The 19,664-nt window shown below is 39.4% G+C and overlaps 1 protein-coding gene across 2 annotated transcripts in view; it reads right to left on the bottom strand.

The window, feature by feature from the left end:
• The window catches only part of ehmt1a (euchromatic histone-lysine N-methyltransferase 1a), a 31,868-nt gene extending 15,397 nt beyond the window's left edge, over nucleotides 1–16,471 (bottom strand). The window contains exons 1-12 of one of the 2 annotated variants that reach the window (XM_059337239.1): nucleotides 16,303–16,471; nucleotides 15,026–15,467; nucleotides 13,863–13,959; nucleotides 11,470–11,552; nucleotides 10,623–10,839; nucleotides 10,008–10,153; nucleotides 8,354–8,497; nucleotides 6,698–7,005; nucleotides 5,387–5,470; nucleotides 5,215–5,303; nucleotides 4,989–5,095; nucleotides 1,092–1,214 (exon numbers count right to left, since the gene is read on the bottom strand). In XM_059337239.1, coding sequence (XP_059193222.1) covers nucleotides 1,092–1,214; nucleotides 4,989–5,095; nucleotides 5,215–5,303; nucleotides 5,387–5,470; nucleotides 6,698–7,005; nucleotides 8,354–8,497; nucleotides 10,008–10,153; nucleotides 10,623–10,839; nucleotides 11,470–11,552; nucleotides 13,863–13,959; nucleotides 15,026–15,421 — 1,794 coding nt within the window. In that variant the 5' untranslated portion in view covers nucleotides 15,422–15,467; nucleotides 16,303–16,471. The remainder of the gene's footprint in view (nucleotides 1–1,091; nucleotides 1,215–4,988; nucleotides 5,096–5,214; nucleotides 5,304–5,386; nucleotides 5,471–6,697; nucleotides 7,006–8,353; nucleotides 8,498–10,007; nucleotides 10,154–10,622; nucleotides 10,840–11,469; nucleotides 11,553–13,862; nucleotides 13,960–15,025; nucleotides 15,468–16,302) is intronic. The other variant, XM_059337238.1, reaches the window with a different exon arrangement.
• Between the last annotated feature and the right edge of the window lie 3,193 nt (nucleotides 16,472–19,664).

Here is a 19,664-nt window from a genome sequence, read left to right as displayed (position 1 = left end):
GTTCAAATCCAGCTTGCAGCTATTCTGTGTGGAGTTTGACACATTCACGCAGAAGGAGAGCATGCAGTCTGGTGACCCGCATACCTCGCTCAATGTCTTCAGTCCCAATATCGCCATTAACCCTTTATCAGGCAAAGAACTATATGTGGTAACTTCAGGTAATATTTCGAGAAAAAAAGTTGCAAATTTACTAGATTAAAGTGGCAAATCTACAAGAAAAAAAGTTTCAGATTTAAGAGATTTAAAGTTGCAAATCTGCGCAAAAAAAGTCGCAGATTTACGAGAAAAAAGTTTTTTCACCACTTTAACCCTTAATAGGGCACTTATTGAAATACTTGCAAATTCCAAATTTCAACCCTAGAGAATATTGGAGGGTATTACATACTGCCAGAATGTGTAAAAAAAACCATACGAAAATAATATTTTGAGAAAAAAGTTTACAAGATTAAAGTGGCAAATCTACAAGATAGATAATAACAGATGCGTAGATTTATGAGATTTAAAGTGATGAATCTGGGAGAAAAAAGTTGTTTTTTTTCCCCACTTTTTTCTCAGATTTGCCAATTTAAATTGCTTAAATCTGCAAGTTTTTTCTTGTAGATTTGCCACTTTAATCTAGTAAATTTGCAACTTTTTTCTCAAAATATTACCTGAAGTTACCAAATATAGTTCTTTGCCTGATAAAGGGTTAACAGACTGTCTGTTAATGACCACAACAGGTCTGGACCACTTACAAATTTCCTTCATACTCGGAAGAAAATCCTAAATACAAGAAAATTGGCGTATTCTTATTCTTACTATTATTTATTACATAAATAAACTTAAAAATCACTCTTATAAGTCTTACAAGAACATATCTCTTCATTGTGCAAAACTAGCCAGGACTTGATGTGATTGAAATTAACTTCTAAACCTCGTCTTGCAGAGAACCTCTCTGCAGGCTTAAGTGCAGGATACACTGCTAGACTGTTCTGCAACTTCCCTTTTTTGTAACTGTTGTACTTTGCATGGCAGTCACAGGATTTGACTTGAAAAAGATGTGGCAGAACCTGACTGAGACGGTCCTACAGACGGAGTTTGTGCAGACCCACCTTGTGGCTGACAGCTGCTCCAGCTCTCAGCAGGTACTTCACAGTGTCTAGATGGTTGTTTTCACAGGCCAGCATCAGCGGTGTTTTCTGCTCCTCATCAAACATGTCCAGGTTGGCTCCAGCCTATGTGCACAAACACATACATGCAGCATCCAAGCATTGCTAATTTACATTTGACATTGACAACATGTCACACATTTACCAGTGGTCACTCATTTTTAGATTTGTAAGCAAGGAAAGGAAAGTGGTGGGAAGGTTTATTGGTTTTTTGAGCCTATCCACAGCCACACTGGGGCAAGTCTTGCTGAATGTGTTAGGATGCTCTGTGATCTGAGGCCCCGTTTACACGAGGACGCTTGCGGGTAAAAACGACAAAATATTTTATCGGAAGTGCCTTTCGTTTAGACGGTGACGGCATTTTTGGGGCTTAAAAACGCAAAAATCTGAAACCACCTTCCAAAGTGGAAAAGTTAAATACGCTCCGCCGTAGCGTGTCCGTCTACACTGACAAGACGCAAAACTTGAGATCTGCTCACGTCACGTATGTGTTTACGTCACATACATGCTCCAGTACAGGAAAATGAACAAACGTGGGATTATTTCCATGCGTCGGACCTTCAAGCTGCTCTGGCAGCTCTAATAAACTTACAGGAGTCTTTCCACCAAATGTACAGGATATGTACAGATAGTATTAGTGAACAGAGAAGGATCTGGAATTACCTCTCTCACATTTTGGATGCAGCAATTTGTCGGAGGCGAGCCAGAGGGCTGTGTACAAGACCTGGGAGATCTAGTGGATGGTGGAGAACTTTGTGGAAGGAGTAGCTGATGAAAATGCGTGGCGTGAAAACTTCTGCACGCCCAAAGATGCTTTTATCGCTTTAAGTGATGCCGCCTGGCTGCATACAATCGAATTTCACACACTTTTGCGTCACCGTATGCACGCAGATTTCCTCCCGAAAATGCTCGAGGAATAAAAAGTGAAGACGCGACGCCACTTTTGCGTCTTCTGTTCAGACCGTCCTCATGTAAACGTAGCCTGAGACATGTTAGACATGTCAAATTGCTGGGGACAAAGTTATGATAACGCCAGGAACATGGCAGGTAAATATAACTGACTTCAGGCACATCTCAAAAAAGCGAACCCATTGACTCATTACGTTCCCTGTGCTGGACATCCACTTCATCTCGGTGGTGTAAACAGCATCGACAATGGCTGTAAAGTTGTGAGTAATTCCTTAGACCTTCTCCCAGTCACTGTATGCGTTTTGTGCTGCATGCACTCATTGTTGGAAATGGATGTTCAACAACAAGGATGTGCACATCAGTAGGATGCTGAAACTGCTGTTAAAGATGGAGTAGTAGAGCTAAATCCACCAAGGCTTTGAGAGAAAACTACAGGGCAATAAAAGAGGCCTTGGGAATGTAAAGTGCAAACTGTAGGTTTCCACTTTAAATATGATCGTTGACAGGTTGTTGTCTTGATAAACACATTGATGCATACAGGGACTTTAATGGTCTATTCCAGGGGTCGGCAACCTTTACTAACAGAAGAGCCATTATCGGCCAAAATAGGAGAACAGTCGGAATGGAGCCACAAACCTTATTTTGAGCCTTAGAATGGACATAAAACAGTCTACTAAGTCTACATTAACATTAATAATAGGTCATAATGAGCATTTATTTATATGATTTTTTCAGAATGCAGATGAGAGGCTGGAAACCGAAGAAATATCTCAGGAGATTTGGAACTGAAAGCTATAGCCTAGCAAGGAAAACTCAACTTGAAGTTGACTAAATTTAGAGGTTAGGGTGCCGGCCCGAGCTATGATGCACATATTGGTGGACTAAAATGTTTTTGAAACATTTTAACTGCCATTATAATAAACACATTTTTAAAATTGACGAATACAAATTGCTTTGGGCCTACACCAATGATAAATGTAAAATGTAAAGAAATACAGTTTCATTTTGCCACAGGGAGCCACTGAGGACAGCCTGAAGAGCCAAGTGTGGCTCCAGAGCCACAGGTTGCCTACCCCTGGTCAATTCGGTGTATTGTTTGATTCTGATAATGACAGCAATTGTGTGCGTAAACACACTGCTGTGCTTCCCTCTGCATTACCAGATGACCTTGTTAAAAAAATTAGGAAATTAAGTTATTCAGTTCAGAAATTTCGTGCGGTAACTTTCCCAAGCGTGTTCATTGCACTCAGGTTGTTTTCAACGCAGCCTGTAAACAACTACGAGGCCGAAACAGCTTTCTCTCAACTTAAAAGAGTGAAGAATGAACTCAGGACAACTATGGCACAACAACGTCAATCTGCACTCTCCCTGATTGAATCAATTGAATCTGATCTTATCAGCGGATTGAACTTTGAGGATCTGGATAACAAAATCAAGAAAGAAGATGTTCTTCTGAAGGTAAGACTTACTAGGGGTCCAAACCTGAGAGGGCAAGAGTAGCAGCGATGCTGGGAACCCTATTGAAATTTTAAGGATTTTAATTTTTTTTTTTAATCATCATCATCATCATTATTATTAATTTTATTGTTGTTATTCCTTTCAAAGATCCCATACTGCAGCCTAAACGGTGAACGCCATAACACTGGCATTGACAGGGCTGGTACAGACTGCTGCACCCACAGGAGGCAGAAAAAAATGACACATGTCCACCAGCAGGTGACACTATAATGAAGGATTTTTGCCCATACATATATATATTATATGCATATCCATTTGTCCGTGTTAAGTTTTCCTCTAAAGGTGACCCAGGCATGATTGACCACTGGATGCTCAACGTGAGAGGATAGAATTGGACTCAGAAAAAAACTATTTATAAATATATAACCTTAAATATTGATGTTTTTTTATGAATGCCAGATCTGACTTAAATTGAATGGCTGCCTGTGTGGGGTTCATCAGTGTTGTTTGATAAATGAAAACTTGTCACCTTTAGGAAAAATGCCATTTAGAATTCAAAATAAGTCATTTGTGTGAACGGTGTCGATCCATTGAGCTGGGTCTCGTAACTTCCAGTAGAAAGTGAAAGAGTGGCTCATTTATTTTATGTTGATAATGCTACTATATGGCATTTGTAAGATGAAATGGAACAAGGAATCCACACCTCAAAAATATATAGCATTATTTATATGGATTTATTTTGTTAATATGTTCCTTTGAAGATAATGTAATCATAGTGTCAGCTGTCTGAAGTCAAGCAGCCAAGGCTGAACTTACAGTTTACTAACCAATGAACTGAAAGAAATAAACATATTTACATAAAACAAATATAAAAGTGCACATAAGTTTCAGTCCCCCGTGGACTTCTGTCAGTGGCAAAATGATAATGTTAAATATGCACACTTAACTATAGCGGTGTGGGTGGTATAATCTTTCATGTGAACCCATATGCACTGACACATCTGTACTGAGAATCAAGCTGAAGATTTTAGTATTTGAAAAGTTAAAATATAAGTATAATCATACCCATGGGTATAATTCATTAATATGCAAAGAAAACCAGGAAAAAATGAGTATGGCTATACAAGTACCAATACAACATTTATGAGGATAATACTGCCTACAATTACATTTCACTTAGCTTGTAAGTAAACACTGGCAAGCCACCTGTGTGCCTAAAATTATAAATGCAAGCAGATAATTTAACTCAGCTGTGTTACCAAGAGAAGGCTACAAAGTACAGGAAGCATCTTAAAGCTGGCATTGCAAATAAAGGCTTCTCTACCAAGCATTAATTAAATTTTGCGTGTCCAAATACTGCACTGGAGTTCTACTAAATATTGGCCAGGACAGGAATTTAAGAGCTTATAAAATGTCCAAGCCTGGTTGAAAAGAAAATCGTGTGTAACCAAAAAGTGAAGGCGGTCTCCTCACCTGAACCAGCATGTGGCAGATCTCCTGGTGACCCTCAGCAGCTGCTGCATGAAGAGGGGTGCCTTTGTTTTGGCCCTCCATCAAAAAGTTGGGGTCCTTTCCATCAACTTCAATTCACAAAGTTTGGTCTATCAGCGCGATTATACAAATGCTATTGCTAAAAAAAATACACATACAAGTAATTGTAATGGAAGCTGCTTTATGTCAAGTAACATATTTGAGTTACCTAGGAGATGAATGACCTTCTGGAGCTCTCCTTGTTTTGCAGAGATGTACAGCTGTCTGGTCGGGTACTTCAGTTTCGTTGGTTTCAGGCTAAAAGAATAAAAAGTAAAAACTTTTATCCCAAACTGTACTTGTTTGTAAACCAATGCAAAATATTCAATAGTTAACTTTACTTCTCATCATCCAGTGCCATCAGGATGCTCTCCAGTGACTCTTTAGGTGGTCTATCTGCAATACACACAGCCCCGCCCTTTAACCTGGAGAGACGGAGCAAGCAGTAACATTTTTTATTTGACCCGAGTTGGAATGAATTAAACTATCCCTCAATAGTGGTGAGTTAGTGTGTGCGTTTACATGCACAGTTTAGTCGAGCTATCCTTAACCCATAAGAACCCAGACCTATTTATTCTTAAAGGAAATTTATGGGGGATATACCACAGACCGAGTGGACCACATAGAACACATTTATGATGTTTTTAAAAAAATTCTACCCCTAAATGTCAAAGATCTGTGATATGACATATATGTTACATTGGGTGTTTATGGAAGTTATGATTATTTTTCTTATTTTAAAATAAATAAACTAGACACCTTTTCTGCTTACAGAAACACAAATTTGCCTTTTTCTTTGCATCTCCACAACATTTATCAAAATGACAGGATAGGATTATTTTTTGTTTATATTTGGTCAAATGTACTTAGATTAGAATTAGAATTGTTAAATTGGTTTAAACTAAGCCTAGTAACAAAAAATAAGCTTTTTGAAATTTGCTCTTTTTTTTTACATTTCTGTTTCCAGTCACACACATATTTTGGAGAAGTCACTTCTTGTCACAGTCAAACAGTCTTGCTGAGGGACTTAATGAGTTAAGGTAAAGCATAAAGCTGAATATGGGAGATTCTAGAACATTTAAAGTGTTTGTTACACGGATGTCACCATGGGTTCTTATGGGTTAAAATTTGATTTTGGCGTCTAATCGGACTTCTGTCCTTGTCCCAGTTTACATGCAACTGAAAAAAAATTAAATAACTGATGGGAACGTGTCCTCCTCCTCAACACTGGGTGGCGACATGCGTTGTTTCAGCGGGTTAATATGGTGCCCTATCTAGTTGACCTCAGTTCGACACTTTGTGACATCGCTACTGACCGGCTAATGCGACTAGCTTTCTTGTATGTATTTGTTCCAGGGTCATAGACCAGCGCGGGGAGTGGAGCATGTGCACATCCCTTGTCTTGTCATACATGCCGGTGAAAATCCAATACCAAGCGCATTATATGGGTGTCTTAATCGGAGTTGGAGAACTCCGACATCAGTCGGACTAACACGTTTACAGTTGTCCAGTTATAGTCAGATTAAGGCAATAATTAGATTTTCTTAAGGTGTCATGTAAAACATACAGAGTGAGTTCAAGAAGGAAGTGGTATCTGTAGGTTTTCTATAAAAGAGGATGAGATAACATTTGGAATATCAGTCCTGTGTTACCTGCTGTGGCTTTCTTCTCTGCTCCTCTGGGGTTCACTGGTCTTCTTTGCTCTAAGTATCTGTGGAACAGCAGGCATGGTTGGTACTGATGGAAGGGTGGCCACAGTGAGCACAGTTGGAAGTGATGGCCCAGGGTTTGATCTGGGCACAGAGGGAGACCCATCAACCTTGGACACAGTGACCTCCCTCGCCCCACTGGCATCCTCTCCGCAATGTGGGCAAAACCTGAGATCCTTCAAGATGGAGGCACAGTCGCGGTGAAAGCGGTGGGAGATGCTGCCATACGGCCTGCACTCCATGAAGGTGCCCTGTGGGATGGACCAAGAATAGGAACACTACATTAAGGTTGAGAAGTGCAGTCTGTGTTTCCTAGAATTGATGCTACTCCTGATATTTAAGACTATTACATCAACTATTTTGACTCAGTTTCAAGTGTCAACACTATGGACAGGTGTGTCCATAGAGATAGATAGGACCAGAGTTCTTTTGTAACCATCGTTGGCGACCCCTGTTGGACTTTTGAAAGAATGCAGCTTGCATTAGCATGAGGCCCTTTCAAGTTTGCTTCACTGCTCCACCTGGGTAGAATGCAAAATGGTGAAACCCAGCTAGTTCTGTCAACTTCAAAATCGTGTCTCTAGGGTGGCATCTGACACGTTGTTTTCTTTTTTTTTTTAATACATTTTTATCCCACGATTTTGTAACCCATTTTTACTAATCACCCAGTTTGTCCTATTTCATGATCCTGGGCGCTACCTCGTCCCTGTCGGTCTGGGGAGAGCCCTGAACTTGCCACATGCTTCCTCCGATACATGCAGAATTAGCAGACTGCTTCTTGACACCTGACAGGGGGAGATTCCCCGGTGGGACGTAGCACGTGGGAGGATCACGTTATTCCCACCGGTTCCTCTCCCCCAGGCGGCTCTATAGCGACCAGGATCAATGCATGTTTTTGTGAGAGGATCCTCGGGGGACACGGGGAGAAACAAACAAACTGCAAGCTCCACACAGAAAGGCCCACACCGACCAGCTCTGCGGACACCGGAGGGGACACGCCTCCAACGGCCACAGCGTCCTGTCGGGAATCGAACCCAGGACCTTCTAGCTGTGAGGCGAGAGCGCTACCAACTGCGCCCCCCACACATTGTTTTCTTCATGTAACTTCATTAACATGTGTAACATCGAGCGTCGGACAGCCCACGGGGTGGGGTGCTTCCGAACCGCTGGTTGCATTGAAAAAATTGCCTTCTATTACATCACAATATATATTTGAATTTGGTTCATTATCAGCATTAACCCTCAGGTACAAATAACCTAGGTTGGGGCATCCATGAAACAGACAGAAGATAGGAGAAGAAAGTGAGATGGACAAATGGAAATATAAAGAAAAAAAGAGTAGGTAAATGAGAAACAGGACAAGAGACATTGAAGGTGAAGAAAAACCAGAGGACAGGAAATAGCGGATGTTCTAAAAAATATTCAACAATAAGTTGTAAAATCTGACCAAAATGAGTTTCTTGATATCTCCCCATAGATGAAAATTGTAATCCTGATAAATTCTACTGTATAATATTTATAATCAAAAGAACATACAGTGTAGTGCTTATACCAGGTGTTGATGCATTTACAGTGTCAGTGTGCTTTGTTTCCTCTCACCGCCCTGCAGAAGAGTCCACAGCCAGGGCAGCAGTGGTGCTTGACCATGCCGGCTCGGTGGTCTTCACACAGAACCAACAGATGAACCGTGTTGGAGGGTCGCATCATTTCCTGCTTCAACACCCGCCTCTGGCAACGACTCAGCTGTAGAAAGAAAAATGAGTGGGCATTCACAAAAATGAACTTTCTTACTGTATAATAACACATAAAAACCATACTCAGCAACAGCCTTGATATGTTTAATTTGATAATCTCCCACAAGTTTCCATTGTTTTCCTAACAGAGCTTTCCAATTTCAGGATAAAAACACTAAATGGGACACTAAATCTGGTATTCTGAAACTCATACCAATTACTGTCCTTCAGTTTGTGCTCAACTCAATCAATGTAGATAGTATTCAAATACAAATATAGATGGACAGGTGTGTTATTTAAACGGTTGTCTGTGAAGCTTTACTAAATGTGACAGAAGACAAAGTCAGTGTGGGTTCGATGACAGAAGACGTACACTGATCACAACTCGTTTCAACAGGGACTCTCACTCTGGGTCACTTCAAATCTGAAATTTAATTCTCCTGTTCAGGAGGAAATACATACTTGCTGCCATGTCGGTGCTACATCTAATTCTGATGACTGACAGCATGTTCCGCTGCAGGAATAAAGCCCACTAAGTACGGGAAACATGGGATTATGCCAGGGGAATATCTGTGTGTAACCAAACCAAGTCCATCCAATACAGGATCCTACATTGCACACACATAACTGCTGCTCTTAAAAACAAGATGGCTAGTACTGTATCTCCGCTCTGTTGGAAGTGTAAATGTGATATCGGTAACTATGTTCACTGTCTCTGGAACTGTGTGAAACTGCAGGGATATTGGTCCGGTGTTGTGGATGAGCTGTCTCTTATTTTTGGTGTTCCGATAGATTTTAACCCGTTGTGTCTTATACTTGGGCTTCCAGACTGTCATATTGAGAGTGTCAAACACAGGAGGCTGTTCAATATGTTGACTTTTGCTGCTAGAAAGAAGACATTTTGCTCTTCTGGATCAAGGACACTGCCCCATCCAAAAAAACGTGACACAATCTCGTTATGAACTGCATCCCCAGTGAATACATCTCTTGTATGCTGCGCTCTTCTGTGGACGCTTTCTTTAAAGTATGGGACCCTTATCTGGAACATACTGGACCTGTTCTCTCATCCTCTGTACTACGAGGGTTCCCCCTAAGGACCTACATGCTATCTACCTTCCAGATCGGTTTCTCTATAACCCTGTTTTGCATTTTTATCTACTGGTGCCTCTCTGCTATTGGGGTCTGAGGTATTGTGACTGCTTTAATGTACTGGCCACTCATTATTTACTTTCTATTGTTATTTTATTTTCATTTTTATTTTCCATACATCGACTCATACCTTGCAATGTCTTACCTGAGCTGCATTATTGTCTGTTCTGTTTTTAAAATCAAAACTAAAAATATTAATACAATTTTTTTTTTTAAAAAGCCCACTAAGTATTCTACACCTATTATAAAAGGTCTATTGGTGGTAAAAGTAGGTCTGGTCGCTGGTAACTGGATGGGATTTTTTATATCTAATTTCTCATAAGATGCCATTACCCAAGAGATACATCAGGGTTCATTCATATTATCTTTACCATTCCATCCTTGCTCTCCATGGCCATGCAGGTCTGGTCCATGGTGGACAGGCTGCCTCCACTGTAAGGAGTCTCCATACGGCAACAGCACAGAGGTAATTCCTCAGCCAGGTCCGTTTCTGTCACCTCAGCATCCGCTGCTAGACCTGCACACACATTCCCATTACTTCACCACATATCACCGTGAAATTAACCTGTGTGACCAGTAAAGGTTAGTTTATTAGTTTAGTTTATTATTAAGATCCCCATTAGCTGCAGCAAAGCCACAGCCATTCTTCCTGGGGTCCAACAGTGTCAAATATACAGTTGAAAACACAAAACATAAAAAAATAAAAAACAAAACAAAAATTATTCATATATTAATCCATATTACACACATTTCTAGCCAGAATTCAGTTCTTGTGTAACGCAGATTACACTTATTAACAAAATAATTAAAACAATGAAGAGAAAATACTCGATGATTGTGAGGATTTCTGACGGATTGACTACTACTACTACTGCTGCTGCTGCTGCTGCTGCTGCTGCTGCTACAGAATCTATATTCTGTTGATGTTTATTTGGGTGATTTTAGATCAATATTATGCAGCTAAATCAGTCAGATGCTGCTGTTACCTGACAGAGGAGGGGAGAGCAGCTCTTCCTGAGCTTTCAGATTCAGACAATCCAAAGCCAGCTCTGTGTATTCAACACGACAGTCTTCTCCACGTTCCACCTCCATCAAGGTTTCATTCTTGACGGCTCTTGGTTCTCCAGCATTCAGAGTCTCTGGTGAAATCAGTGGTTTTTCATCGGCTGCATCTTTGTTCTTCTCCACACTGGCACCTGCCACCTTTTTTTTTTTTTTTTTTTTTTAAATCAGAAAGAGGAAAGACGTTTGTATGAATTAATATTCCATGCCCACGCTCACTTTAGGCCAGCCTCTTGACTATTCAAGTTTTGTCGAGAGTCGTTTCTGTAAATAAACAACATTTATAGTTTTCACAGCTTGAAGCCAAAAATACTAACAAACGGAAAAAGGAAATTCACACATTTTAACTAAACATCACAATTGGCATATGGCTAAATAGATTGGCAGGTTTTCAACAGAGAAGAAAAGCAAAGCATTATGAGACTTAATGTGAGTGAAAGCATTCATGTGACAGTATAATACAGACATAACTAGGACTACATATGAACTGGAGGTTTTCTGTCATTTCTTAGAACTGACCCAGCTGGTAGAAAGAGTAATAACTGCTGGTGGCTCATAATAATCGATAAATGCTGTGACTGATCTCTGACTTCAGACAGAAGACATTTTTAACAGGACCAGCCCCAGTCTCTTCCCTATGTTTCCTGTCACTCTCCACAGGCTATAAAGATTTTTTTTTAAATAGCATTGCATAAAACTTAACATGCTCTTTACTGACAATGGCCTGGTAGGAGGTCTGACATATTGGAAGGAATAAACAAATGGTCCTGCCTTCTCGTGCTGTTTAAGGGTCTTGGTCTTCTTCTTGGGGACCAGGTTATACATCCCCATCTTCCTCTTCTTCCTCTTAACAGCTAGGAAAAGGAAGGAGTGTGGTTAGGTGGAGGACAAAAGTCATCAGCAAAAAATAATGCCTAATCATAATCTGATGTACTAAGACAGGGGTTGGCAACCTTTACTAACAACAGAGCCAAATAACGAGAAAAAATGTTGGAATGGAGCCACAAAAACCTTATTTTGAGCCTTACAATAAAGATAAAACAGCCTACTAAGTCAAAATTAGCCTACCAACATTACTAATAGGTCATAATGAGCATTCATTAATATGATTTTGTCAGAATGCAGCAAGGACACACGTGCAAATGAGAGGCTGGACACCAAAGAAATATCTCAGGAGATTTGGAATCAAAAGCTAGCCTAGCTAGGGAAGCTCCAAATTTAGAGGTTAATGAGCCTGACCAGAGACTTTTCATAAGCTATGATGCACAGTTGACTAAAATGTAAAACATTTTTTTTAAAATGGCGTATATAAAAAGGTACACATTTTACAAATAAGAGAATACAGATTTCTTTGGGTCTACACCAATGATAAATAAACATTTCAAGAAAACAACATTTCATTTCGGATCATTTTTTGTCACAGCCGCAGGGAGCCACTTCAGACGTCCTAAAGAGCCAAATGTGGCTCCAGAGCCACAGGTTGCCTAACCCTGTATTAAGGCAATCCAAATTATTGATTACATTAAGAAATTTAAATAACCTCGGCTTCAAATAAGGACATTTCCCAACTGACAAATACAATCATACAGTACACGGTAAAAAGTTAGAAAAGGAAGCAACACTGAGAACACTAGAATGGCACTCAGAGAGACCTCGCCAAGGCCAACTGTGTGCTCATCAGATGGTCCCATTTCCTGAACTGAGAAAACATTCAACTTACTGACAACATACTGCTTCCCGTTTCCAGGATTTACATAAAAACAAAGTGCAAAGGAAATAGATCAGGTGAGCCATGAAATATGATCAGTGGCGGACTCGGGGGGGTGGGGGGAGGAAGGTGTGATGGTGGGGGTGGGGGGCAGGAGGGGCAACTGCCTATGGTTGAAAAAGCGCGCTAAAGTGCCCTCTAGAGTGGTGAAAATGAGAGAAAGTGCCTTATTGGCTGCCCTTTACACATGCAAAAAATTAATGGGTGCCCTGTAGGGTGCCCCTTCATACAATAAATTATGATGATGTGCCCTCTAGGGCATAAAAATTCGATAATGTGCCTTAATGAGTCCCCTTCTAGTGCCATTCTGGTGCCATGGTGCCTCTCTTTGGTAGCTGACGAACAGGGAATGTGATAGAGACGTTGTTTTCATGTGGTGTCGCTATGACGGACAGCTACATCGAGTGGTACTAAAATCCACAATGGATAATGAAGCAAAAAGCGGATCGATAGTATGCCTGTACCCGTAGTAGAAAAGCGCAATTAGATGCCAAGTTAGAATACACGATAAAGTGCACTTGGAATAGAGAGAAAAAGAATCCCAGTGTAGAAAATAATCTGCAGTGATACAAAAATGTCACAGTAGGATATCAATAAAGATTCTATAATACAATATCACCGAACTGTGAAAAATGAGAGGTTTTTGCTTTCATTTAGCTCTCAAAGTGCACAAGATTGATGCATTTTACAAAAAAAAAAAAAAAAATTAACCCCCGGACCCCTCTTCATGCTTTGGTTCGATGGTTTTAATTGTCAGTACCATATCAATAATTACTTTGGTCTGGATCTCCTTTTAACTTAATGCTAATCGTAATCAAGGATGAGGACTATTTCATCATACATGATGCATCATAGCTTTTTGTGCCCTGGTGGGGCCCCATGTTGTGCAAAATGTGCCCTTTTTATTTTTTCGCCCCTGCCCTTCAAACAGTCTGAGTCCGCCACTGATTATGATCAAAATTCCCTTTTGTGATTATTCCGACACCATGTGAATTTCGCACATTTACCCTAAATCAAATTTATTTGTGCATCCGCCCTGTGATTTGGATCATTTTCACAATTGAATGAGTTCTTTCTTGACCCATGCAGCAGCATTAGTGTGGGCTGGTTTTCCTGTAATAATGCTGACAGAATGTACCACAAATGTAATCTCCTTGGCCAAGGTAATAAAATAAGCAAAATAGAAACACAGAATTAATACATTCTTATTGTTACAAGTAAGAGGCACAGTTGTATTACCAATACAATATGCAACAATGAATCAATTAAAATGCACAAAATAACTTTAGAAAATATTGTTTTAGCACAGAATGAGATTTTGTGACGTGAGGACCGGGGTTTTTAAGTTACAGTTGCGTCAAATCAATAAAGTCAGCAAAATTAGGGATCAACTTACCGGACTGAGGTTTGATAGAAGTCGAGACAACTCTCCGCTCTTTGCCTTTCCGTGTGTGAAGCTCTGTGTCTGACTTTGGTGCCTTCCAGCCAGCAGGCTTTGGAGGCAAAAAGAGCACAACATACGTCTTTATTAATTATTAAACTAGAAATGAGAAGGCAAGGCCAACGTAGTCATTACAATGAAATCATAATATACAGTAGATGTATGGAAATATGAACGTTGACAATATTATGACCATTTTAATATACAACAATCGACACTCCTTGATTAATTATTGTCCTGTGAATAAATGAAGAGTGCAAGTTTAGATTTTTAAAGGTTTAGATTCCCAGTATTTAAGTTAAATAAATTCTGCATTATAAAACCCCAGTTCCAAAAATGTGAACAGCCAAATTTAGATTCATATGTTTTACAAAAGTCAAAGGTTTATCAGTTTGACCATAAAATGCTACAGCTTTCAAGTGAATGCATCACAAAGGATTAGCAAATACTTTATTACCCCCTCTAAACTTCCTCTCTCATACCATCACTGACATTTATTGGTCAATGGGAGAAGTCACAGAAAATGATTATAGTCTGATTTTGGAAACAGTTTACATTAGACTGTATTGGGGCTGGGCGATATATCAATATATCGATATTAAAGATATATCAATATATTTTCGCATATATCGATATAGTTCAAATTTGCACTGTAATCCTTGCTCCAGGCAAGCTGCAGCTTTTAATTAAGAAGCTTGTTTTTTTTTTTGTTTTTTTTTAAAAAGGTACTCCTGTTTTTATTCAGTATTTATGTTCACTTCAAACAGTTTCAATAAAACTACTTGTGCCATGTCATATTTGGCTTTGACTTTAACTGAACATTTGCTCTTACTTTGCGATAAAAATATTGGGATATATATCGTATATCGATATTCAGCCTAAATATATATTAATATATGACTATTTGTCCATATCGCCCAGCCCTAGATTGTATCACAACCTTCAAATGCAAATCACTATATCGTTCCGCTTGACAACAAGAGGACTTGTTCCTGTCCTGTTCACCTGTCTTATTGTTTGTGTGTTTTATACGTTTTGGACAGGTTGATGGCAAATTTTGTTGTACTAGTACTTGTTACCCTGTGCAATGACAATGGAGGCTTCTGATTCCGACTTGCCTGTGCTTTTTCTCCTGTTGTGGTTTGTGCAAAGCCTAAACTGGGAGTGTGTCCCTCTGAGCTCCCAGCAGCAGCAGCAGCAGCAGCAGCAGCAGGAGCAGCAGGAGCAGCAGGAGCAGCAGGAGCAGGCCTCCCTCTGACAGGTGGAGCAGTCAGCCTACCAAGTGTGTCCAGAAAAGGGCTGCCTGAAAATGCCAGCGGTTTACCAGAAGCTGCCCCTGGTTGTTTGCTGCGGAGAGTGCCATCACTGCTTGCTATGGGTGAGCTGTGGAAAGGAGTTATCTTTAGTTTGGGTCTTTGACCGATCTGTGCTGCTTGTCCCTTTGCAGCCATGGGTGTTCCAGAGGAGGGACCTCTGCTTAGTCCAGGTTCTTCACGAGCTCCACTGTGATCCATTGCTGTGCAAAGGGGCTGGTTGTTGAAGACAGTCCTACTGCAGCACCTGAGGAGTTTAAAAAAGTTTTACTCCTCTTAAAAACGTTTAAAATGACGATAAACACTTATTAAAACTTGTTGAAGAAACCTGTCATTACTAAACAGTGCAAAAAGAAAATATTTAGTTTTTATATCCATGACATACAGTCAGTGGTGGAATGTAACCAAGTACATTTACTCAAGTAATATTCTTAAGTACAATTTTGAGGTACTTGAGTATTTCCATTTTATGCATCTTCATACTTCTTACTCCACTACATTTAGCTGACAACATTAGTTACTTTTCAGGTCAAGATTTTTCATAAAAAACGTGATACATTTTTTTGTGATTTGACGTTTTTTAATTAAAACTCATAAGAGTATATTAAGTCGATAATTAGTCCAATCTTTACAAAATTAAAATGCTTCTTACATAAATGCATCAATACAAATAATCTTATAATATATTTAACAATCTACGTGGGCCCATTCTGCATAACGAGTACTTTTACTTTTGATACTTTAAGTACAATTTGATGCTGATACTTGTGTACTTTTACTTCAGTAAGTTTTGAATGCAGGACTTTTACTGTAGTGGAGTAATTTCACAGTGTGGGATTAGTACTTTTACTTTAGTAAGGGATCTGAGTACTTCCACCACTGCATACAGTATGTATATTATTGCTACATTCTACACGCAGAAGAAAATGAATAGTGTTGGTGCACCACGACGAAAGTTATCAAATCTTTGCATGGAAATGAGGCTTAAAAAAGGAAGAAAGGCAAAGCAAATCTCATCCCGGTGCAGCAGCAGCCTATGCAGGGACTCATGTGAGACGAACAGAGTGCGGATGGTCACAAACCTTGGCGAAAGTTAAAAGAACGCCGTAGTGAAAAAGTTGAAGCGCTAGAGTCTCATCCTGCCAGCTTCAGTCCGTCGGTGTGGTTGTATGTATGCAAACGGGGGACGGTGGGACGGGAAGAGAAGAGAGGAAGACAAGAGTTTCCACTTCCGCTCCCATCCGCTGAACCACGTGACACAGCGCGTCACATTGGTGATGGGAATTTCGGCTCTCTTTAGTGATCCTGATCATTTGGTTCAGCTCACCAAGAAGAACCGGCTCTTTCAGCTCCCTAATGGCTCTTCATTTTACCACTTACACCCAGGGCCAGATTAACACTTTGCTGTACCCTGGGCAACAATATTCAAGGGCCCCATCATCACGACCCCAGAATCACAATAATTACAGTAATATACAGTTAATATACTCAATACATCAATAAATGTCATCCAGTGCATTTTCAAATTTTTTTAAAGTAATTGATACTATATAGTATTTTTCATATGAAATTATGTAAAAACAAAGAGAAAAGAAAAGATAAGTCTGTCAGTGGCACTCGCAGGTTCGCATGGTTTCAGTGGCAGAGTTACTGGTTCACATGGTCCCAGATACAGAGTTACTGGTTCACATGGTCCCAGCGACAGAGTTACTGGTTCACATGGTCTCAGCGACAAAATTACTGGTTCACATGGTCCCAGCGACAGAGTTACTGGTTCACATGGTCTCAGCGAAAAAAGTGAACCAGTCTTGTTGGTCATGTTGTGACCACATGGTCTCAGTGGCAGAGTTACTGGTTCACATGGTCTCATCTACAGAGTAATCGGTTCGCATGGTCTCAGTGGCAGTCGCTGGTTCACATGGTCTCAGTGGCAGAGTTACTGGTTCACACATTTTTATGTCAGGAGCAACAGGTGGAGTAGTGGCAGAAGCAGGCATGCTAGTCTGCCTTTTTTCTTCCAACTGAACTGTTGGATGTACAGTTCTCAAATGCCTGTTTAAGTTATTAGTGGACCCTGCTCGATAGGAGAGCTTCACTTTACAAATTCTATACTGTGCTTTCATGTTGTCACAAGTGTTAAAATATTGGCTTAAATTTGTCTCATTAAAACCTGTAAACACACAGAGGGTGATGTACAAATAGTCCTTCACTTGCACCTGTGTTTTGCTCTCCACAAATACAAATTTCTAATTTGTAAATTGTACTTTGGTTTTTACAAATAAGTGTGTATTTGTAAATATATTGTGTATTTGTAAATACACAAATTTCCATTTGTAAAAACAAAAAAGACATTTGTAAAACTGAAAATTCTGTTTGTGAAGTGTGACTGCATTTGTGAATCATCAATCACACACAGGCATCTCTTTCCTCAAAGACGCATTTTTGAGACGTTCTTGACAAGATCCACAAACAACAAATGACCCGCCCTCCTCAACCAGTAGGTGGCAGTGTTGTTATATGCATTGATGAAGCTATTGTTTGGACTCTGTTTCAGGTGAACTTAACTTTCGATTTTGCGGTAAAACTATTTTTCCTTGCCCATTACATTAGAACCTATACCGTGGAAATAAAATGAAAACAATGATAACACTATCGCGACTGTGCCCGTTTGGTTAAACGTTTAATTACCCTGCGCGGCCAGTGCACCAGACAGAGAGGAACGAGACATTTTGAGCATAGCTCGAGTAAGCTGTGCATGTTAACGTACTGATTGACTGAGTTTTGACAACATGGCCTTCTCCAAAAGACAGTTCAGACTGGGATAGGGATGCCGGACACCGGCGATGTTTTTGCGGCAACCCTGCAGGCTGCCTGCGCTGAAACGCACCACTCCAACTGAAGTGAATTGAAAAACGTTGTCAGCGTCCCTGTTCCTGTCTGAACTGTCTTTTGGAGCAGGTCTCTTTCCTCTCTGAAAAAAAAAGAAAAAGAAGAATGGCTCACTGAAGGACGTGAGCCGGCTCCCATCGTTCACTTAAAAGAGCCAGCTCTTTGAAGCGGCTCGTTCGTGACTGACACATCACTAGAAAATGAGCTGTACAACCACTGAAAAGGGATATGTTTTAAGTCTCAATGTTCAACTCTTTGCAAGCAAGTAATATACTGTTTTCTTTTCATATATATATATAATATATAATCATATATAAGCACAGTATATACACATATTATTATATATAAACATATAAAACTCTTTAATGTATACTGCCCTACAAAGCTTAACTGCAGTTACTTTGTAAAGGGTAAAACTGGAAAAAACTGCTTTAAAGTTTTTTAACTGGCAAGCCAAATTAGTTACAGGTAGGTAAGTGATATGACACTTATTTCTACATGTATTGATTATGTAATTTTTATGCTCAAAAATCATGACAATTTATTTGACCTTTGACCCCCAAAATGTAGGTAGTGTACTCTAGTTTTGCTGTAAAAGGTTCTCATAGTAATACAGAAACAGAGTACAGTAACTATAATGTTGTTGTCTTCTTTCAGCTTTTATATTTTAATTTCAGTGAATAAACATTTTCAAATTGGTTTTGTCATAAGTGTATTTAAAAGTGTTTAACAACTCTATTCAAAGATTTGTGTATTTTAGACTCAATATTATAAAATAATGTTATTATTTTAGTCTTAATATAATTTCATCTAATTTTTATACTTAATCACTATCTAGATAGTAACTTCCCAATCAAATAAACTTTCTATTATTATTGTCTTCACTATTCAACACAATGAAGAAAGACTACAATGTCTCAGTCAAAGCAAACTGCAGTAACTGCAATTTTTATGATTATTTCTCTGAAAAAAAGCAAAATTTAAATCTAAAACGACACAAGATAAAACAGACATCGAGGAGTTCATTTTTAGTTATAACTCAATTTCAACCAAAAATGTAGTTACTGCAGTTAGACTCTGTAGGGCAGTACAGCCTACTAAAGTTTTAACTGGCACCACAGATCAAGATGTTAATTCATTGAAAGGCATCATAATATGATATTCATCAGTCATGTCCATCTCAACCTCGTCTTTAGCGTCAGGGGACAAGACAACTCGCTCCTTCACTCGCTTCTCGTCATTTATTCTTTTTTACTTTTCTCTAATCTTTTTTTTTTTTGTGTGAAAAAATATCATCTTGCCCCCTTTGGGTGTCTGAAAATTATATAAATTAGCCATGTAAGGATGTTTAGAAGGAAGATGTCTCTTTGGTGGAAGTGCAACCAATTCATCTGAATTAGACTTTTTTGTTAGGGGTCACAAATCGCTGCAATAATGTGTTTTATTGAGGAAAAAAAAGATCAAGTAACTTTTCTATGAAATAAATGTGGTGGAGTAAAAAGTAATACTTCCCTCTGAAATGTAATGATGTAGAAATACGAAGAAACATGAAGTG

The sequence above is a fragment of the Centropristis striata genome, chromosome 7 (assembly GCF_030273125.1).
Source record: "Centropristis striata isolate RG_2023a ecotype Rhode Island chromosome 7, C.striata_1.0, whole genome shotgun sequence".
Classification (NCBI taxonomy): Eukaryota; Metazoa; Chordata; class Actinopteri; order Perciformes; family Serranidae; genus Centropristis; species Centropristis striata.
This window is presented reverse-complemented; position numbering and strand designations above follow the sequence as displayed.